Source organism: Diadema setosum, chromosome 6 (assembly GCF_964275005.1).
Source record: "Diadema setosum chromosome 6, eeDiaSeto1, whole genome shotgun sequence".
In the NCBI taxonomy this organism is placed as follows: Eukaryota; Metazoa; Echinodermata; class Echinoidea; order Diadematoida; family Diadematidae; genus Diadema; species Diadema setosum.
In genome coordinates this window covers 14,922,967-14,946,848 of record NC_092690.1, presented here as the reverse complement: position 1 = coordinate 14,946,848, position 23,882 = coordinate 14,922,967, and the positions used below count along the sequence as shown (strand labels likewise).

Sequence of the window (23,882 nt, the reverse complement as noted above, 5' to 3'; positions counted from 1 at the left end):
GGGAGGGGGACACCCCCTCCCACACCCCCCCCCCCCCTCGCTCGCTCCGCTCGCTCGGGCTCGGTCGCTTCGCTCCCTCGCACACTAACCGCCCCCCCCCAAGATCAAATCCTGGCTACGCCGTTGCATCGTGCCGTATAGCAAAGGCACTTTTGTTAAAAAAAAAATACAACTTATTCATAGAGGAGACATTGCTCTACAATAACTATATTCTCAAAAGGATGAACATTCAAAATTAATCCCTTGGGAAGTGTCCAAATTCACACCTAAGCTCACGCCCTCTTGTTACAAAACACAGATATTAGCAACGCAAATACCGTTGTTCTAGCGTGAATGGTTGTAAAAGTATAGTCCCGGCAATACAGCAAATACAATTTTTATCGATGACAAGTAATGGAAATGATAGAAGAGACTTAACTTTACAAGATCTATACAGTGAAGAGGGTGCGCATTAAACGGCAACCCTGTGTGGGATGTGCCAAAAATACTCCACACTCACGGCAATATAGAAAACATAATATCATATATAACGGGAATACATGTATATGTTTTCGAAATTCCATCGTGCCGTATAGAAAAGGCACTTTGGTATCCAAAAAATGCAACCAATTACTAGAGGAAGCATTGCTCTACAATAACTACATTGTCAAAAAGGTGAACATTCAAAGGTAATCTTTGGGGAGGTGTATTAACACCTACGCTCTCGGCCTTTATTACAAAATACGGATATTAGCAACGCAAATACAGTTGTTCTAGCGTGAATGGTTTTAAAAGTAGGTCCGGCAATGCAGCAAATACACTCTTACATCAATGAAAAGTCATGGAAATGATAGAAGAAGATTTACCTTACAAGATCTACATAATAAAGAGGGTGCTTATTGAAGGGCGATCCTGTACCGTGTGCCCCCAAATGCCCTTTATCCTCTTGCGGCAATATAGAAAACATATAACCCGAATATATATGTTCCAAACGTACATGCTGTCGTGCCTTATAGCAAGGGCACGTTTGGTTCCAAGAAATGCAATGTAATCAATACAGGAGACATTGCTTTACAATATTTATATAGTAAAAAGGGGTGTACATTTAAAGCGACCCCTTGGGAGGCGCCCAAAGTTACCCCTCAACCCCGCGTCCCCATCTGCAAAACGTGCATTATGCCAACGTGAGTACTGGGCCCCGTTGCTAGAAACTTTGCGTTTAAACGCAACTTGCAACTGATTGTCACTGACCATTCTGATTGGCTCAGGGTCTGCCCTATTAAGAAGACATGCATGTAACAATGATTTTGATTGGCCAGTGACAATCAGTTGCAAGTTGCGTTTAAACGCAAAGTTTCTAGCAACGGGGCCCTGTTGTTATAAATGTACTCTTACATTTGCCACTAATTTGCATTTTATGTAAATTATTTTTGTATGACCAATTCGAAAAGGCATCCATCGTGTTCATTGACCTACAAAATATAAGTTCATACATTTAAATCTTTAAAATTGGATAATGGGAAGCGGCAATTACTGTAGCAAAATTGCAGTCCTTAAGACGCCATTTTGATGACGTTATTTGAGCATGTTCTTCCCGATTAGATTTTCTGGGTATTTTTTTTTTTTTTTTTTAAGTTAAAATTTGCTTGTTAATGTTATACGATAGTTGCCAGTTGAGCCTTTTTAAGCCACTTTTTGGCCATCGTCTGCAGGCCTAACATGTGTAGGCCTACTGGTACTAGTCAAGCCATGTCAAGTCGAAAGACATGAGAAGCATGCATGTCATGTCGCCACGTTGACCAAAAGATCTCTTGTCGTCGGGAATGATTATCATGTTCCGCGGAGACTATGGCTGTTGTTAATGTTGACATGTGTATGCACAACAGGTTGACAGGGGTTGGTGGTCGTGGCGACATCCGACGCGACGCAAAGTGTGTGATAGCGCCGCTACTGTGCCGAGGTCGACCTGGAGACGCAGCTGTAGCGTAGAATGTAGATCTATTATGTGTTTTTCACGACTTGCATCACCTTCCACCTGTTATATATGATATCTATGACATAATTTATCTCGTTTTTACGTCCAATCCGACTGCAGACATGTCACAGGAGCAAACATGGGCACAACTTCAAGAGAGGTATTCACTATCCTCGGTCCCATTCGTACATTCTGATGTTATCAGGGTAATGTTTGTAGACTACCTGTAGAACCAACGTTATTAAGCGTGAAGACTTGCAAAATAGCAAGAAAACAAAATAGGATGTGGATGTTCCATTAAATTCCGATTCAAGGAATATAAGCTTGTGCGTGTGTAAGTTACTCAGTTTATTGGGAGGCAGCAATTTGTAGCCGAGGAATTAGATTTTGTTTGGGCTTTTTGGTGCAGCTAGTAAAATTTACTCTACTAGATCTAACGTTAGTAAGTATATGTTGTTAGTAGTACTACTAGTGTTTAGTGTGAGTGAGCAGTGAGTGTGACCATCTATCAGTAAATCACCAGCCCGAATGCCGAACTCGAAAACTGTGTAACAGAACGAGCGCCCCTGGGTTAGGGGCAGCTATGCATTTTAAATATCATCTTGATAGGTTATCTCGACCCTCTCGCTCTAGCCCAGCAATGTTTCATTAGATAGTAGTTAGTTATTAAATGAACTAAGTTTAGAGTATCTACTTGGTGAAGTAGTCTAGACGTGTTCCACTGAGGCAATGAGCTTGGCACTATTAAAAAATGTACTTTTGTTATAGTCTCTTGACTCTAGATATCTCAAATTCCACTGAACCAGACTGCACCAAATATACTTAAAAAGCCTTTTCCAATTCCAGTTAGATTTGAAGCCAATTGGTCATCAATAAGCATCAATATCAATGTCAACTTTCAAGTCGTCGCTCAAAACAAACTTGCTCTTCACGAGAAATGCCAGTGGATGCTGCCTGCACAATCTAGAACTGAAGATAGTGAAGTTAGTTGTCTAATAGTATGCAAACAGGAACTTACCACTGAGCTAAAAAGTGATGTGCAACGATTGTGGCAAGTTGTAAGAAGTCAGTTATTGTCATGAGAAGGCATAGAATGAGAATTGCACTCATGTTTGTAATGTGTGTGTGTGTCTGTCTTCTTCAGGGGTACTGCCCAACACCCCTATGCAGGGGCCAACTGGGACAGGTGATGCGCTGATGTTGGTGGTATGGAGATAGAAGTCAGAAGCTAGTTGTTTTACTCTTGAATGTACAATGTAGTGGAGGACTGCTGTTTCAAAAGTATCCTTGTTTACAATGTCCAGGACTGCTGATGGCAGTGCATTCTACTCTATGATGCCGTGATGGTTCTTGGTATAAATGAGTACTGGTACCTGTAGCAGTTTTTATTTGTGGCAATTGGGATGAAGTTTGTAGAAGGCGACTTCCGAAGAACCCTTCGGACTGGACGCAGGGCTTTTTGTACTGGGACAGATGGGCAACCCACAAGTGCCTCACAGAATGTATTGATGGGTCCTGCCTTGTGTCGCAGTTGCAGCATTTCCCAGCCCAGCTCACATTTCATGGCAGTGACACTGCTGTATCTGTCTACTGTTTGTCTGTGGTCTTGTGCGATCTAGGAATCTGCATTCCTCAGCTGACTTTCTTCGACTTGCCATGAATCATTTGAAATTGATTCTTTGCTCCCGGTTCCGTAAAAGGTTTGTCACATAATATATATAATATGGCTAGCTTCTCTTTCAGATTGTGCAGGCAGTATACACCACAAATTTGCTCACAAAGAGTGAAATTTAATGACGATATTGACGCTTCCCAAAGACCAATTTGGTTCAAACGTGAGTAATTGAAAATAAGTATACAAAAGGACATTGTGCCATGAGCTTTACATATTGTCTGATCACAATCAATGTACATATAGGTTCTAGACTATTGGGCATATTTTATTAGAAACCATAGTCTATAGAATCTCTCAGGAATTTACTTCACCTTGTTCTGATAGTGGAACGAGTGTGTAATGTATTTCTAAGAGAACAAAAGACAAATTACATGTTTTTAAAACCACTGTGTTAAGTACTAGTTATCTGCGTGTCAATGAGGTGTTTGCAGTGTTAACTATAAATTGATGTTACTAATGAGAGAGTTATAACATACATGTGTTAATGAAAGGAAATTCTTTCCACTGTGATTTCATACAGACTGCGGAGAGCCCGTGAGAGACAGTCGCTAACTGGTAGAAAAGAGAAAGAAAAGGACGGTGACATCTCAAGCCGAAGGAGGACTGTGCCCCCCAATCCATTACCAAGGTGAGACTGTATAATCTGCAATGATTGACATGGTATGAGCCGTAATAAAAGAGGTACATATATCAGAAGCAGTAGCAGCTGAACAGGTTTTGTATTTATTCTTTCTTGCATGTACATGTAGATGTACAGTATGTGAAGGAACAATTATGTGTGAACCTTGAATGCAGAGGTCAGGGGGGTGTTTCATCAACATTTGTCGGCACTGACAACTTGAATCACCATAGTAACAGTCAGTGACCAGAGCATCTCAGCCAATCAAAACCAAGGATTTTGCTGAAATTGGTCAGCGCCGACAGTTGTCGGCGCTGACAAGCGTTGATGAAACAACCCCCAGTGCTTTAAAGTTCTCTACTTTAAACAATGGTATATTCATAAGTCAAATGTCAGTGTGGTCTTTCAACAGTGAAGTGAAAGTATGTAAACAATTGTTCAGATAATTTCATATTTTTTTTTTTTTTTTTTATTAGCAGCCATTCAACTGTACATTTTAAATGATTTTGGGAACTGTTATATGCTACATTAATGTAGCATGATTAACAAAATTAGAATAATTTGTATATCATTTGAAAGTTGCTGATTGCATTGATCATCTGGGAGTATAATTTACTGTAGTGCCATGATGTTTATTTGATATGGAAAGTTGAGTGATGCTGGATGTCTGGCCAAACTTCCAATGTGGCTTTGCTAGATAAATTGATTAAAGATTTAATGAGAAGCATTGTCCTCCTTATCACATTCCTTGCATGACATATCACATGGTATATATGTTACTCATGTATCTGAAAATAAGCTCCTAAGGCATCCTGTGAATTAGTGCTATCATATGAAACTAATGCCTCAAAATTGATTACAGTGATGCCGCTGATGATTATGATAATGGTAATGATGAAAAGGATTTTAAAAAAATAATTTGTGTGTTGCCATGACCATTAAGTTTTGCAACAATACCAGCAGTATCATTTCTTCTGACCAATGCAGATTGGACAGCCCTCAAGGGACAAGTCATCAGCCATGGTCATCTCCAGAACTGAGAGGAAGTCACTTCTCAAGGGTCCCACCACTGTCATCACACAGGTTAGAATACATGTATGCCCAAAGCCTGTCTCTATTTATGCATCATTTCTGTGACATGAAGATCACTAATGCAGAGGCATAAGAAATAGACTGATTGTGTATGCATCAATTCCTCCCTTTGTTCAGTTGTATTCCATCTATCAAACAGAGTCAAGAGTTAAAGTGATGATGAAAAGGTTCATGTGAAAATTTATGAGTTGTTTTATTGTTAGCAATGATGCACATTTACAATGAGATTATTATTCATCCTTAATGCTGCTTCCCAGCTTTTTGATAAATTTGCATAACCAGAATCTGCTTGTTCAATGAATGAATGAATGGTATGTGTTTGCAAAACATTGGTTCTTAGACTAGTCTCGTAACCATAGGTGGAAATGCTTTCATTTTTCATTGTTGTCTCTCACTTGGAAATGATCTGAACATCTATAAAAGATGAGGGCATCCATAAATTATGTGGACATCCATCCATTAAGGTTCATAGCCTTACACACTGGCTCTCACTGTCATAACCATGCAGTTGAATGTGTCTCATTGGTTTCAGACCACCCTCAGATGATACACTCAGCCTGGACAGCTTCAATTCTGACTTACCTGGGACTCGAGAGCCACAACTCACTCAGTCACAACCAGCCTCACCATTTGAAATCAGAAATGGAACAGTCCACCCAACCCTCACCTCACCACATACTTACGTGCCAGCGTGGGACCAGTACACTGGGCGACAAGTTAACCCTGAGGGTAGAGAAGTCAAGAAAAGAGGAAAGAAGTACTATGTGAGGATGGGAAGTGCCAACCTTGAGACTGATATGCAAAGTGTGATCCATGCAAACCACATGAAGATCATGGGGATGGAAAGAGACCGATACCATGACCATGATAGTCTCAGAGATGGGCCTAGACTGGTGGAGTATGACAATGTCTTTGGTGGCAGAGAACTGGTCAGGGTCCCCATGCAAACTGCTCAGGTAATGTACAATGTAATTAGGTGATACGCTATCAGCGTATCACCTCTTGAGTTTGTACGGAATCTTCCTTTTTTTTATTATTCTTCTTTCTTTCTGACGAATTTTGTGGACAAAATATCTCAACAATGACATGACGGAATCACATGAAATTTTCAGTCAACATATCTCATATCAATATCTCTGTAAATGAAACTTTTTATGACGATAACATATCTGTGACGTCATCTAGGCGCCATTTTGTGATTTTCAGATAAAGTCACATGATCGATCATAACTTCATAGCAAAATGTCATTTCTATATCATTTTTGGTAGACATAAAGTTCAAGTCACGACTGATCGTCCTGTACTATGCTAATTACTCAGGTCATCATGACGCGCGCGTACGTGTGCGTCAAAATTTTAAAATGCCCAAAACGACTTCCCAATGGGAAATCTCGAAGTTTCAGACAGTTTTAAGCATTTCAAAAAATTCCGCGCTTGCGCGTCCGTCCACGCATTTTCGCGTGTTAGCAACATGAAAAATCACTTTTTCTGACTGATTTAGATTCCTGACACATCCAGGAACAATATCCATTGATTTCCGATCGATTTTGACCTATAAGAAAGAAATACACTGGCGTCAAAGTTAAAAATCCGTGTGCTCGTCTATGTGTAAACATAGTGAAAAAGCATATCTTTGTTTTTTTCGCCATAGCTCTTTAAAATGTCCGGTAACCCTTTGTTTTTATTGCATATTACAAAAGCATATGAATTGTAAATAACATTTCAAGTATCAATATTTCCATGAGTACTCTATGACGTCATCATATCGTCATCCAAATTAAAAAAAGTGGAATTGAATTTTTTGAGGTACTGTTTCTGACATTCAGTTTTCTCTGTTGTTGTAGCTCAATATTATCCCAAATTCAGTACTTTGAACATTTCCCTTTCAAGTCCATGTCATTGTTTTGCAATTTGATGACGTCATCATACTGGAAAATGTGATTAAAGACAAAGACTCACAATCAGCCAAATTTACATGTTATGTCTATGGGACGTGATTTTTTTTCACAACCATGCATTGACTTGAGAACGTTCAATTACCTGTACCTCAGCTGATTTTGCTCTATGTCTTCTAAAACTTAAGTATATTGCGGCTGACACAATAAGCTGCAGTAATCATGCATTTTATTCTTTCAAATCTCCTCATCAGGTTGACAATTTTGCAGCTTAAAACTGAAAATGAGAATGGAATGTGGACGAAACGATTCCTGATTTATCTTTCACATTAAAGCTTACGTTCCTCATTTTAACTCATCGAGACGTATGGCTGAGAGGTTAAAGGCGTGTCTCTGGCGCCAGAAACGTGAGGTTACACACGTGCGGGTTTGAACCCCACGAGAGCAAGAAACAAAATACTTCTATCTTTTACCTTTTTTTTTTCTTCAGTGGAGTAATTGTCCCCGCCGAACGAGTTCGAGCAGGGGACTATGAAACGGGCTCCGTACGTGTGTGTGTCTGTGCGTCCGTGCGTCCGTGCGTCCGTCCGTGCGTCCGTGTGTGATCAAAATGTTCAATTTGCTACTTCTCTGTCATTTATGAGCCAATTTTGATTCTGTTCGCTTTATATGATAGCACTACATGGGAGCTTTAAAACTTCTACACAGAATTTCAGTTGTGACCTTTGACCTTGACCTTTGACCTATATTGTACATTTTGCTACAAAATGCTACTCCTTCGCCATTTCTAACCCGATTTCGATTCCGTTTGCTTTATGTGATGGCACTAGGTGAGGGCTTCAAAACTTCTACACAGAATTTTGACCTTTGACTTCTTTGACCTTTGACCTTGATTTTTGACCTATATTGTACATTTTGCTACAAAATGCTACTCCTTCGCCATTTCTAACCCGATTTCGATTCCGTTTGCTTTATGTGATGGCACTAGGTGAGGGCTTCAAAACTTCTACACAGAATTTTAACCTTTGACTTCTTTGACCTTTGACCTTGATTTTTGACCTATATTGTACATTTTGCTACAAAATGCTACTCCTTCGCCATTTCTAACCCGATTTCGATTCCGTTTGCTTTATGTGATGGCACTAGGTGAGGGCTTCAAAACTTCTACACAGAATTTCGACCTTTGACTTCTTTGACCTTTGACCTTGATTTTTGACCTATATTGTACATTTTGCTACAAAATGCTACTCCTTCGCCATTTCTAACCCGATTTCGATTCCGTTTGCTTTATGTGATAGCACTAGGTGAGGGCTTCAAAACTTCTACACAGAATTTTGACCTTTGTCTTCTTTGACCTTTGACCTTGATTTTTGACCTATATTGTACATTGGCTACAAAATGCTACTCCTTCGCCATTTCTAACCCAATTTCGATTCCATTTGCTTTATGTGATGGCACTAGGTGAGGGCTTCAAAACTTCTACACAGAATTTTGACCTTTGACTTCTTTGACCTTTGACCTTGATTTTTTACCTATATTGCACATTTTGTTACAAAATGCTACTTCCGGCGGGGACATATATTACGCACCGCGTAATTTCTACTTTTCCTTGTTACACCTTCGTCCATGTAGAAATCGCGTTCTCATGTAAACACACCCATACGCACACACACACACAAACACACACACACACACACACACAATATCCCTTTGTTTTGTGTTGGAGACCACATTGCTTCGACTGCTGCAAAATATTGCATGCTTATAGAGTTTGTCAAACTGATCATATGTGACCCGCTACAACAAAAGGATCCGAAAGTCGGGGGAGGACAATTTTCTGAAACTGATTGCGGAGATATCGATGATTCTATTGGCACATGTCAAGTGGTTGAGGAAATCAGAGTTTCGAGAAAAACGCCTTGAAAGTTTTCCTTCCGACGCTAACATGATCAAGGGGAGGCGAGACAGTTTTAACCGCTTGACAATAGAAGGTATGCTCCTAGCGACCTCCGCGATGTTCATTCAAGCTTAGCGCCAGCGGTCTACGCACGACCAATAAGTAATCAGGATGCCATGCACTGACCAATGAGATCACTCCCTCGTTGCTAAGGGCGGAGTCTAGTTGTGGCGCTAAATCCAAATCTTCGGACATGTTTCTGTTACGCTGAAAGTCGGAAAATCATGGCCCAGAAAAACGCTAATTTCTTGCCTTTCGTTTGATCATTTAGCTTCGAAATTTCGGCAGATGATAAACAAAACATTAGACTGCAAAATTTTGCCAAAAACAGAAATCTGATTGTTTTGACCAATTTTGATGATGTAACTTCAAACTCGATTTTCTCGGCTCAGCCGTCAGCGACTTTAGGATCCTTTTGTTGCAGCGGGTCACATATTATATAATGACGACGACAGATATGTTGTACTTTGAACAATTGTCTTTCAAGTCCTTGCCATTGTTTTGTAATTTGATGACATCATCACACTGAAAATTGTGATGAAAGGCAAGGTATCAAAATCAGCCAATTTTACGTATTACAATGTCAACGTGACGTATTTTTCCCCAGTTGCCAGAAATGGCATAGCACCATCAGTCGTTACAAGGCCGCATTGCCGTCTAGCAATACAATGTTCACGCGGCCACGTTTGTTGTGCGGGCATTGACTTTTCCCTTGTTTTGTTTTTTTATCTTACCATTTCCGTGGATGTTTCGTGGCCAAGTGGTTAGAGTTATGGTTTCGCATGCGCGCATTTGAGGGATCGATGCTCGCTGGACACTTTTGTTTTTGATTATTTTTTTTAACTCTTTTTAGATAATGTTTCATATTCACATTCTTTTCGTTGTCGACCACGGATGACCGGTATCTAATGTCAACCCAGCGTATCACCAACTCGTCTTCAGTGACGAGTTTCATGTCTCAGTTAATGTTGGGACTTTAATACAGTCATGGTTGGTTTGAAACCAAACACACACATACCTGCTAGTCTAGATGTGATTTCATGAAAGCTGAGCAAATGTAGACACTGTTGAGATTGCTAATACAACATTGTGTTTGTGTGTGTGTGTTGGTGTGAACCCAAATGAATCAGTAAGCTGAATCTGTGTAGTTTTAAAGGCGAAAATAAAGATTTTTGTTGCCCCCCCCCCTTTTCTTAAATTAACACACACACAAAAAAAAAAAAAAATCTTGGAAGATACAAAGGATGGTGGATATTCAGAGTAACATGTACATGTCTGCATTGTCACATTGACAGGAAAACAGGTCACGCGCCAATGTGATTGTATATGATAAATGAACAGTGATTTTCAGCTTTCTGTTGTGTAGCTACCTTGTCTCAATCTCTCTCTATATCACTTTTGATGAGAGACTAATCATCAGTCCTGTATTATTCTTGTGTAAAATATTTGATGTGACGAAGATAAAGAGTCAATTTTCAAATATGAATGACGCACCTCTTAAACACAACAGCAACAACAGTCCTATGTTATTTCCATTTGTTTTGCAGGAGTCAAGTGTTGTTGCCTTCATGCAGGATGAGCTATCAGCCAGGACATTCCTAGAATACTTCCTGACCAGCTGTCTTCAGGATGACCTGGTTTTGGAGGTGGCTCTAGATGTACTGACACAGCTTAGAGAGGAGAGGGTATGTAGCCTTGGCCACTATGTAGGATTTGCTCGGTCTAGTAATATCTGTATCAAATTTTTTCTTGTTTGCATGTTTGAATCTTATGATTTTTAGCTCACCTGAACAGGGTTGTTAAGTGAGCTATGTTGTTGTTTCAAGTTTGTTTATGGTGGAATCAGGGGTGCCCCCCTCGGCATGTTACCCACCAAGTTTGGTGAAATTTCATCAAGGGTTTTCAAGAAGAATATAAACATGTACAATTTAATTCCTTTATTTGGACCCATCCCACCCCCCTAATTTCACCAAACTTGGTGGGTAACATGCCAAGGGAGTTAAGATCTCAATTTGTTCAACTGGGCACCATGCTCCCCTTGGCTTGGGCCCCCCCCCCCCCCCACACCCCCCAAATTCTGGAATATTTGCAGAACCAGAAGTGATAAAGTGAAGTTAATACCATGAGTTAGTACATTGATGACTGTAGTTCCAAGTTTGTTCATTGCAGATCCAAGGGTGTTCCCCCCCCCCCCCCCCTCTGAGTCATGGGGGGGCTCCAAATAGAGGCTTAAATTGTACATTTTTATCTTCTCAAAATCAACATAATGGATTTTCACTAAACTTGGCAAGTAGCATTCCTAGGGGGATGAGATCTCAATGTGTTCGAATTGGCACCATACTTCCTTTGGGGGCCCCAGGGGCCCCAAACCTCCTAAAGTACGGAATATTCATCTCTAGAATCAGAAGTGATACAGAGATTTAAGTCATTTCTGTTTTGTTTTGTTTTGTTTTTTCAATACTGCATACATGTAGTCCAACTGTTGTCTAGTACTTGGCAAGTATTTTTATCAGTGTGATGGAATATGCCAATGGACACCATGCCCCAAGCTCTGAAAGCTGCCCCAACCATAGTTTCGAATGTTCTTGGGTAAGAGTCTGCAAGAATGCATGGAAGGTGAACTTGCGATACTCAGGTGAACGCAAGACCCCCGTGTCTCTTGTCTTTGAAAAGGTCTTAATTCTTTGGTATCATGCAAGTTGTCATTACTGCAAGAACTTCATTAAATTGTTCTAGGGCATCAGGTAATGACTGTTTTAAGTGTGAGTTCTCATGATTGTCCAATTTACAAATGCTGTTTGGTCATTTAAATTTGTTTAATTACTTTGTTTCAATGACACAAACTCTCTTCCCCAATAATTTTCAAATGTAACTTCTTAAAGGCAAGCAGAAAGAGAAAAAATCTAAGAAGAAATAGTATCCAAAATGCTAAATTTAGGTGAAATGTGCATGAAACAGTGGATTAATCTGACAATTTTTCTGCATGTACATCTGATTTGTAGGATATTGAGAGGCAGCTGTCCATACCAGTCCTGGATGCAGGAAGAGAGATCCTGGAAGAAGTTGTGCATGAACATCTCGTAGACATCTCCTATATAGAGCTCAGAGCAGCAAGTAAAGAGTAAGCAATTTTCTATTTTATCTGTGAACTTGGGACATCTTCAAGAACATGTACCTCATACACCTCTTTTACATCAACACAACCACTCTATGGAGGGAGATAAAAGGTTGACATGAGGGGCAGTGTAGAGATATAATTCAGAGTTCAGTGCTCCATGCTACAAGGAATATAGTTAGAGCAATGGCATCAGCAAAGGAGATATTGTCTTTCCAACACAAAATATATCTTCTTCTCTCTTTTTTTTTTTTCAAGTATATGTGCTCTAAGGGTCAGATAGTTTCCTATATCTAATGCTAACTGAATCCTGGTTGAGGATACAATGCCTTCAGGCCTTCAGCACATTTTGATAGTACAAAATGCAGTGGACAACAATGGCCAGACTGTGAGACCCTCTTGATTTTGGAACCAAAGGAAAGCTAAAGGTGTAATACACAGTGTGCATTTTACACTTGTGATAGTGATATTAGATATTTCTATCACTTTCACTAAATGTTGTGTCGACATGACACAATAAATACGACTACATTGGTTTTGGTTATGGTAAAAAAACTTATGGTATGCATGTACTAGTAAATATTACTACTTTTATGATCTAGAAAACATTCTACAACTTCACTGTTATGTTTTTACTGAAGTCGATACATAAAATCATTGCTTTTTTGATGACTTCCCTGAAGATAAGTTGCTCATGTATTTCAGACAGTGTTCAGTGCATGGCATATTAAGTTTTTATGGAGAATTGACCCCACATAGAAAGTTGTTAAGATATGAAATTAACATACCACTGCAAAGGTTAGTGAAATTTTTCAAAAGATGTGAAACATATTACTGCATCAGTGTCAGCCAGTCATCCAAACTTGCATCCAATAAACACCTGAAAAAAAAAGTCGTTGTCATACAGGTAGTATACACTGTAAGTCATCATGTCCACAATGTCACTTGAAACTCATTTTCAATGTGTACTACACACACACACACACACACACACACACATAACCACATTTGACTAACAAAACAACAAAATTGCTGGTGATGAGCTAGGAAGGAGGTGATTTCCTTAAAGGATGAATAACATGGTTGCCTAAAAGTATTTATTTCTTTTTTTTGTGGAGGCATAAAGTAACTACATCTCGTGCTATGTTTTGACATATAAAAGAGAAATTCTCAATAAGGTCTTCATAAAGTGCTTAGTGGGTGCTATGTGAAAGAATGAATGGACATTCAGTCTCTTCAGATCTTCATAATTGTGCAATGTTAAGAAAATCATAGCTGTAGTTGTTTTTAGGGGGTGGCATTCACGATACTCCTTTCTTTCCATTTTGCAACTGCACTGCAACAAAAGAAGTAGTACCAGTAATTGTTCAGCAATTTGAAATATTCCTTCTTTAGTAAAGGAAAGACATAGGGCCTTTCAATAATTAAAATAAGACTAGAAGTCTATGTGATGAGTATTTGGTCTCACATATCATAATTTGCTTGCTAACTGGTGCAATCCTTTATGAAAACAGAATATGCCTTATCGAAACAGAACTGATTGCACCACAGTTCTGACTCTCTTGCATATCACATACTGTACGAGCTGAATTTTTCGCATACAGATATTTTCGCGAATTGCTACTAGGAGGACATTTTCACGTGTTGTTAATTTCGCGGTTGCGAGGTCTAACTGTACTTATCATCTATTTGCACGTTGTTATTTTCGCATGTTGTTATTTTCGCTGTTCAAAGGCGATTCGCGAAATTCGCGAAAATAAAACCAACGCGAAAATTTCAGCTCCTACAGTATATGCAAGTGCTATTTAACCCTATTCTAACTGGGCTATTTGAGACCAAGTTTTTACGGGGGGGGGGGGGGGGGGGGTCAATTTGATCCCCCTTCAGATCTCGGCCACGGATCACGCGATCGCCGCAAAATTTTGCCTGAACATAGAGCCGGATGTCAACTACAAGATTACATGGTCATACAATAGAAAAATGTTGATTTCATATTTTTTTAATAAATTAATTATGCAAATTAGCGCATGAAATCATATTTTCACCTATAACTCCATCAAAAAGACTGAAGGATTATTAAATTTTTGTGTCAGAGTTCCTCAAGACACATCAAACAATTTTCTTGTAAAAAAATAGCACAATCAAAATCATTTTCTTTTGTGTTTTATCGTTTTGTTAATATCATGTATTTTATTGTTTTTTCAATCTTTTGTTTTCTATTGTTTTTTGCCAAAATTTGTTGGAGGCACTTTTTCAAGCTTATCTACATTAGAATTGATTTATTACAATGGTTAAAAGTTGAAATAATCCAATTTATATCAATTAAACAAAAAAACACAGTCTGCATTGGATTTGCACACGAAATCATGAATTCGAGCGGTTTTCGGGTTGACATGCATATGCAAAACATTGCATAACATCAGAACGGTGTTCCCGAACATTGCAAATTTGGTCTCAAAATATGTGGGAGACTTCAATGAAAAAAGTCATGAAACGACGCGGCAAAATCTTTGTGCGTTGCGGAATTGTGGCGCGAAACGTCGAGGGGGGGGGTCAATTTAACCCCCCCCCCAGTTAGAATAGGGTTAACCAGGACATTAATGCTAAAGATGAAGTATTCTGCATTTGTGTGATTTCTAGTTTCTGGGGGATGGTTTTGTCAACACCTTCACTGTACAAGCCAGTTGCCAGGGAACTCCTGAGGGATGTCATTGAGGAAGAGATTGCCCTCGTGGTCCCAGAATGCATCTCTGAGCTGGTATCAGAGTACTTCATCCAGAAAGACGTGGTAGCAGGCTTCAATGAGATCTGCAGTGCCGTCATCTCAGAACTCCTCCCAGATATTGTATGTAGTATTAGCGTTTTGTCTGCATTCTAATTGCGTAAAATGGTCAGATAGAATTATAGTCTCAGCCAATCTAAATTTTCCACCAAAGATTCTTTATGACTGTAAAACAAGATTTGCATATAGATTTAGCTTTCATGGCCACTACAGGAACAATTATGCTTTAAAGTAGCATAAGTGATGGCAGATTGCTTTCCGTCTCCAAATAACCAGCTTATGAAGATATTTGAGTGTCCTGTCAAAGGATGATACTCTCATCACCAACAGACTTGAATCTTGATTATTAAGATCCTGTGGTCTTTGCCACTAAACCACAGCACCTCCTTATATTCAGTGCTGCAGGCCCAAGGGCAGGCATAAACAATGAATTCTTAGATTTGTGTAGGGTAGAAAATATGAATTTTGAATGGCTCATAACTTTGTGTTCATTTTCTATTGGATTGATGGGGCATATTACAAGAATGTATGCTGTTCTATGTCTGTAGTTCATATATGTGTCTGCTTACCCTTTAGGTTTGTTACTTTGCCCCTGACAAAAATTCTGCTAAGATCGAAACTCTGGCCCCTTTTGATGCCATGATTTTGGATTTGTATGGTTTTCAATGTATACATGTTTTAATGAGATTGTGGAATGGAAATACACTCCATCTCACCCTAGTTGTCATCTACTTTATACTTGGGATAATTGCATATGGTGCAAATAGACTAATACCAGCTTGTGATAAATAATGTAGCCAGGATCTAAAGTGAGACCTTCCCCCTTTTTACTATCAGTTTTACAATTAATGTATATTGAAAACCATCATGTTCATAGGAACTTGTGTGACTAACAGACCTGGCAAATGGGGATAAAACTATCATAAAATATCTGATGTCATTTCAAAGCCTGTTGCATAAGATGTCACAAATGTATGATCAAAGAAAACCTTGATATGTGTACTGATAACACCGATGACAGAAAAGTTAGCTTTGATACCTTTTAAAGACAATGTGCATGCTACTGCACTACCAAATTGAGATATATATCACTTCCTATGAAGTCATTTAATACCTAATGATTACTTTTCAGATTGACGAAGCTGTGTACGAAGAAAGTGTGCTATCTGTATTAGAAGAACTGATTGATGAGGAGATAGAGCATGTAGCCAGTTACTTCATGGAGGATAGCTTCACAGCTGGCAGAGCAATGCTACCCAGGAGCCCAGACGATAGACTGCGTGATGAAGAACAGGTTTGCTGCTATTCCCTAATTCAACACTACCTTCTACAGGTTAGATAGCGAGAGTGGATGCAAGGATGGTGGTAAGGAGACGGATGAAAGTAAAGATTGCAAGTGTTATCGTCACCGTCATTATACAGAGTGTTCCTTGGAAATCACAGTTAAATATATTCATGAAGTTTAAAGGGAACCCAAACCCAAAGAGAAATGTGGATTGAGTGAAAGCAGCAACATTAGTAGAACACATCAGTGAAAGTTTGAGGAAAATCGGACAATCGATGCAAAAGTTATGAATTTTTAAAGTTTTGGTGTTGGAACCGCTGGATGAGGAGACTACTAAAGGTAATGACGTCATGTGTGGACATCAATGTAAAGAAAATATAAAGAAAATTTCACCAAAAAAAAAAAAAAAATCATTTTTCATGAAAATTATACATTCCATCAACTTGATACTGACATATGTTAAGGGATGGCAATTATTCCTCCTGCTTTCTGAAAGCGGTTAGTCAAGTGCTCTTTCATTATGCTAGGAAAGTGAATTTTTGTGGAATTTTCTTTTCAACTTCAATTTCATACAAGTTGTATCATCTTGTCATCACCATTGCTTCTTTGATTGACAGGGTGTAATTTCAATTACGTAGATTTGATGATTCACAAAGAGCCTGAAAACTGTTACCTGCAGGACAATTATCACAGGTCAGGAGTTTATTTTTTGTCCATGTCCTGTTATTTAAGCTACCCACACTATTCTGTGTCAAGTTATGATACAGAGTACAGATACAAAAAAGGAGAATATCCCACCTGCCCATGGCGCTCTACATTTCAGGCAAACGGGCCTGCTGTGGCTGCCAGTAGCATGCTGTAAATATATATAATATGGGCTAACCTCTCCATGAAAGCTACATACAGTGACAACTTCTCATAATGCTGTATTATAATTTGATCCTAACAGCAGGTGAGGCAGCTACCCATAATGCTGTGTACGTTGTATTTGATCCTGACAACAGGTGTGGAAGCTAGCTGATGACTTCCTCCTTGACTTGATGCTCTTTGAGAATCTGATGTCATCCAGAGTACTTCCAAACCAACAAGTCTGGAGCAGTGAGGACTACCTTGACCTCTTTCTTGACTGTAAGTAGTGTTGTGCTCCTGTCTCATTTCGAAAAGTTATCAATTTCCAACTTACAGATGATATACTGTAAAACCAAAAATATTTACAGCATGAACAGTGGCGGATCCAGAGGGGGGCGCAACCGGCGCACGCCCCCCCTTTATTTTTCGTAAAAAACAAAAGAAATAAAAAGAAAAAAGATGAAATGAAACCCGGAAGTGGCACCAGAAATATTAGTCACGCCCCCCCTTTACAGAATTCCTGGATCCGCCCCTGATGAAACTTTTGTGAATAAAATTGTTGACCACGAGAAAATTGTGTGTATACTTCATGTACTGGAGTGTGCAGACAAAAACTTTCACATGCAGTTTGCTTTTTATACCCCTTTCCCGCTGCCACTCTCGGTGAACCGCCGTTAGATTCCCCGGTGAATTCACTGGGAACCTCCCGGTGAAATTTTCAGTGCCGTCTTTTCACACCTACGACAATGCTCTCGGTGAATTTTGTTTGCAACTTTCCCCTAGACATGTTTTCTCCTCGCACCGCGGCCGATTCCAGCAGAAGTGTGTAATATGGCGCAACATTGAACATGATACTTTACTAGTGGTTCATACTCGTAATTCTCTACCTCTCACAGAACTTAAAGGACAAGTCCACCTTCATGTATACATGTGGATTGAGTGAATGCAGCAATATTAGTAGAACACAGTGAAAGTTTGGGGAAAATCAGACAATCTGTTCAAAAGTTATGATTTTTTTAAAGTATCTGCACAGTTACTGCTGGATGAGAAGACTACCACATTGTATGATGTCACATGCGTACAACGATATAAGGAAAATATAAACAGAATTTCACAAAATTCTACTTTTTGAAAAAAGTGCGCATTTCCTCGACTCGTCACTGATGTATGTTAAGGGTAATATTATTTCCCTTGCCTCCTGAAAGAGGGAAGTCAAGTGTTCTTTTATTATTCAAGAAAAGTAAGAATATCTTGAATTTTCTTTATATTTTCTCTTTATCGTTGTACACATGTTGCATCACAAGCTGTAGTAGTCTTCTCATCCAGCAGTGACTAAGCAGAAACATCAAAAATTAATAACTTTTAAACGGATTGTCCGATTTTCCTCAAACTCTCGCTGATGTGTTCTATTAATATTACTGCATTCACTCAATCCACATGTCTATGATGGTGAACTTGTCCTTTAACTCCAAATAGTTAATTCAACTGCAACATTCAACAGAACAAATGACACAGCAACTCAAGTACTAATCTCAGTTTTGCGCAGCACTTATTTGTATACGGCATGCATACAATACAACACGATCCAATACAATGCCGGTGTATGTCACATGAACGACATACTAGTCGTGTGTATGTTTACATACATGCATAACGTTTGGATTAATTTGGGAGCACGCGATTGCTAGTGAAAAATGTGTGCATGACTGGAACAAAACATGACCTTGGACATAATTTGCATATTTCGCCAGGTGTTTCACCGAGACGACCTTTCATGCTGGACGTGCCTAGGTGAACCACCGGTGGTTTCCCGTTGAACCATTGGTGTTTACCCAGGACGCTTCTAGGGTAAAAATTGCCCAAAATTTAATCGGTGTTTTACCTAGGCTTCCCCTAGCTTTCAACCGAGTTTCCTCCGAGTTTCCTTTCACACTGCGGGGTTCCCCAGGTGCACCCGGGTGCACCCGGGGAAGATTTCCTCCAGCGGGAAAGGGGTATAAGACTCATGGCTCTTCTCTAAATTCACAAAAATGTCATTTTAATCTGTTTATGTCATTTTACTTTATTAATGGTTTAAATAAACAACCACCATGGCAGCCAACAGGCTGAATTGAAGTACACTAGATTACATAGGGACACAACATATCAGTATCACATAAAATTTGCTTGTAAAATAACTAGGATTATAAAACAACATAATATTACATATGATAACATGTAAATTTTACAGCTCAATTCGCAAAATACAAACATAACATTTAAAAGTGAAGGACATTAATAGATTCATTTAATACAAATCGTATACAGATATGATTACACACATAAACACACTCGACACTTTTTCCCCCTCACACACAGCATACACCTGCACATTGACATACACTTGGCACATGCATCACATGTTTACATACACCTAACAAACATATTATGCATTTATACACTCTGCATTGCATAGCATAACCCAGACATCACAAAAGAGTGTTATTATATAAAATAAGTATTGATACACTCCCATCTCCACACAAGCTGACATGATGTGTGCACCTTCTCTTTCTAATCATTTCGCTCTGATGGAGTACACACACATGATGTGGGCATGTGCACATGAACACATAATAGGGGGCTTTACACACACACACATGTGTGTGTGTGTACAAGCATGTACACATACTAGCGCACACACACATAGATGTGCATTTACAGGGTCACACTTTTATACACACACATTCAGCTTGGCAACTGTAAACATGGTCAGTGCACGAGCTGCTTGTTAAAAACAAAACAAAACAAAATAAAATAAAACAAGAAAAAAGAGGGAGTTTCCTAAATTCCCCAAAATAATCATAACCACAGATTTCTACATTACCACTGAAAGCAATTTAGTTTTATAATATAGAATAATTTTTTTGTAAAAGTTACACATAAATAGATAAAAATTGGCATGATATAGACACAGTTAAGATGACATATTGACAGCAATTAAGAACAGTGTTCATTCATTTGAATTTGGAATACATAATTCACTATCAAGATTTCTTTTCATAACTATTTTCACCATTAAAAGAATTATGTGTATTTATGGGTCTTGATAGGTATGGCAAGGGACTTTTTCTGGATCATTCAGTTTTACATTTGAATTCTGTTCACCTTGAATTTCTGAGGTTATAAGTATTAGTTGTCTCTTTTCAAATAGGAAGGAGGTCAAAGAGAACAGAGGACTGTGTATTCTTTATGAAGGATACACAGAGTTCAGCTCGCCTGCTTTCCAGCAAGCCCAGTTTGCATTGCTGCAAAGCTTCACTATAACAAGTATAGTCAGGTCTGAGGATTATGTGACAAAAGCGCTTCTGGATGTGCTCTAAATCACTGCAATGCTATTTGGTGATGCTTCATGTCCAAACTGGAGTGGCATACTTGGTGATCGGATGGACGAAGGACTAGTTGGGTACTAGGTCATCATTGGCCAAAGAATGTTATTTCAGCTTCTGAAGCATGAATAGACGACTGTTTGCATATTTCATCATTAAAGTGATGTGTGTATGTCCCACTTCAGGTCTGCCTGTATGAACACACCAAGGAGTTTGACTGTGGTACACTGTTTGATGGTGATATTGGTCAACAAGAAAGTGGGACGATCAGGATTTTATCTCAAAAAGCAGACGTTCATGCATGCATATTTTCTTGGTTTAAACACATGTTGCTGTTTGTAGCCCATGTGTGAAGTTCATGCAAAACATTTGGAAGTGTCGATGGTTTGTTGATAGGGCATATTTCTCATATGGCAAGATCATCAATGTATTCAAATCACCAGATTTTTTAAAGTTTTTTTAAATGTTTTACTGCGATGGTATAGTTGATGTGGTCAAAGGCTTTTGAGAAGTTGGTTATCAAAAGAGGTAACATTTGTTTTGGATGATTGACGTTTGAATTCAGGGTCAGAGTACTTTGCTTTAATCATCTATTGTTGTGTGTTTGTGTGTATGAGTGTGTGAATATTTATGTGTTGCAAGTTTGTTCCTAAACTTTGAATTTAAACGGTGGAATGTCTTTGTGGAATCTTATCTCACCAAGGACTCTCAAGTTGAGAACACTAAGCCAGTTGTTGTTCATCTCTCCATCCCAGCTCTCCTCTTGGACCAAGTCCTTGGTCTACAGTTAGAGCTGGTCAAGAGACGAGATGTGACAGAGGAGTGTCTGCCACTCAAACGCTTCCATGAGAAGATTTGCACCAATGTGGTAAGACTCACTTCACTCAGCCTTTCATTTTAATGCTATATAAACTGAAGGAAATTTTGAAAAACATGCTGTGGTCAGCGCTTTATAAAAGTTTATGTTAAGGTTTGATCTTGTGTTTATTTTCTTGCAAAAATGCCTGTCTTAATGGAAGCAATGAAATGTTATTGATGTTGTCTTTCTTTGCCTAATGATTATGTCTGTATAATGACGCATTTTTAAAAATCATTGTATAAATTGTGATCAACTTGTTTAACAAAACTCACTGTCTCTGCGCCAAACAATTACCTTGGAAACATTACTTTATATAGTGGTGTATGAGTGTTAGTATTTTAGCTTGAAGCAATGGACATTAATATTCTCCTTTCAAAACATTCTACTCAACTTTTAGTCAGAAATGTAACAAAATTTCAGAGGTTCAGCATGGTATTTATCTGCTGTGAAAAAAATCCAGATGTCCACTCCTGCACTGTTGTCACATACTTTTAACCAATATTCAGATTTCTGAATTCAGTCACATTACTTAGCCAGTAATATATGAACTTAAAAAAGAGAAAAAGAACAACTTCTGATCACAGATTGAAGAGTTGTGAATATGTCATGTTAAGATTTGTGTCATGGTAGTGCCAGCTGATTGTTTATCATGGTATTAAAAGAATATCCACAGATCATAAAATCTTCATACAATTATCATGAATTTTCATTTGGTGAACGTTTTGCATATATTTTGACTGGCACTTCATGGAAGCAACTTTTGGCTGCGATGGTAAATAGGTTGATTGAGTAGCATCCCAGAGTTTTGAAAGGGAGGTCAGGAGTGTTGTGAGAAGTGAATGTTCACAGATGTTTCACCAAGTGGATGTTATTTTGAATGGATGCTGTGACCCACTGTATGTTTGTTTGAACATACAGGCTATAGATGTGGTGATAGATGAACTGACCGCACACCTTGACCAGGACATGGCCGAAGTGGATGAATATGAAGTCCAGCTTGACCACATCTGACTGACCATGCAAGTTGGGAGTTGCTCACAAAGACCTCAATTCTAACTGATTTCTTAGAAACTTTCTACACCTCTGGAAGGGAAGGCTTCTAGACCTCACCAGGGTCATAGTGCTAGCCTTGTGGCCACTTCTACAAAATGCTATGACACCAGAAATGATCCCATTATAGCTTGGTTCTGTTATGGCAGCTCTAATAATGACTTTACATGGCCGTATCTGTGTCAAGGGCAGAGTGAAGTAAAGCTCTTTATCATGTAACAGAGGTGAGCTCCGTGAAGTAGATGCATTCACTAGCTAATGAAAGTAGGAGTGAATAAAAATGTTATAATTGATTTATAGAGGCTTTGGCTGACAGTCAAGCCTCTATAAATCAATAATAACATTTTTATTTTTCATTTTTTTAACATTTACTTCTGTCATGTAGAGATGTTTGCAGTGTATGCTACACATCAGTGTAGCCAAAAGTCAATCTCAGAATTAAGTCACTATCATGCATCATCTGTCTATAATCAAAACGGGTGTAGGGATATAAAGGAATATACTATGGAGATCCATAAAAACAGCACTGCTGTCTTGTTCACAACTCACATCAACTCCAAACATCTTGAGAATCTCTGAACTTGCTAGTGTTCAATACGTATAGCACCTTGGCAACTCACACTACAGTACCATTGTTTATGTCTTTTGCAGCTCATGTTCACTCATGCTAAATATGAAACAGCTGAACTAGGAATTGGGCTTTCCAGAATCTTTTAAAGTCATCCTTGTCACTTGCTATGAGCAAACTACATGAGAATGAGATAGGCAGGACTGTGAGAATTTTCTTGTTAATAGTGAAATTATCAGCTGGTGAGATATCAGGTGTATCTTGTGGGACCAGCCTGTTCAGTGACTCTTCAAAGTGCTCTTTTCATCTCCTCTTCTGCCCTTCACTATCTCTTTCTCTTCTTATCTTTTACTGGTCGTTCTGGTTTGCTGAACTTGCCAGAGAATCTCCTGATGACTAAATATATGTCTCTCATATTTCCTTTGCAAGATGTTACCTCTGATTCTTCTGCAAGTGTCTTCTAATAAACTTGCTTATTTCTCTTTATTTCCTGTTTAACAGACTTGTTTAGCTTTGCATGTTCCTGCTGGGCTGTGGACTTCTGAAACCTAGTTTGACTGTCGTTGATGGCTGCTTTTTTTTCCCCTTCTATCTTCGACCTTCTTCCATGTCTGTAGGAACATGCATTCCTTGTGGCTGCACCTCACAGGACAGAGTACTTCCTTACATGTTTCAGTAGCCAACTCTTTATTCCTTTCCATCTTATCTCCATTGCCTTTTCCGCTTCCAGCATATCCCGAAGAACTTCAAACCATTCTGTAACTTAATGCTGAATTCCTCTAGTTTGTATGCATCTTTCAAGAGTGCAACATCA

General features: G+C 38.9%; 1 protein-coding gene across 1 annotated transcript; it reads left to right on the top strand.

Annotated features, from left to right (window-relative positions):
- The first annotated feature begins 1,991 nt into the window (after positions 1 to 1,991).
- LOC140229562 (uncharacterized) lies at positions 1,992 to 22,461 on the top strand. Its single transcript, XM_072309810.1, has 11 exons — positions 1,992 to 2,114; positions 4,150 to 4,257; positions 5,236 to 5,331; positions 5,873 to 6,296; positions 10,743 to 10,877; positions 12,195 to 12,313; positions 14,948 to 15,152; positions 16,222 to 16,383; positions 17,379 to 17,502; positions 21,347 to 21,459; positions 22,369 to 22,461. Exons 1-11 carry the CDS (start codon positions 2,077 to 2,079, stop codon positions 22,459 to 22,461), a joined length of 1,617 nt encoding a protein of 538 aa, XP_072165911.1. The 5' UTR covers positions 1,992 to 2,076.
- Positions 22,462 to 23,882: the final 1,421 nt, after the last annotated feature.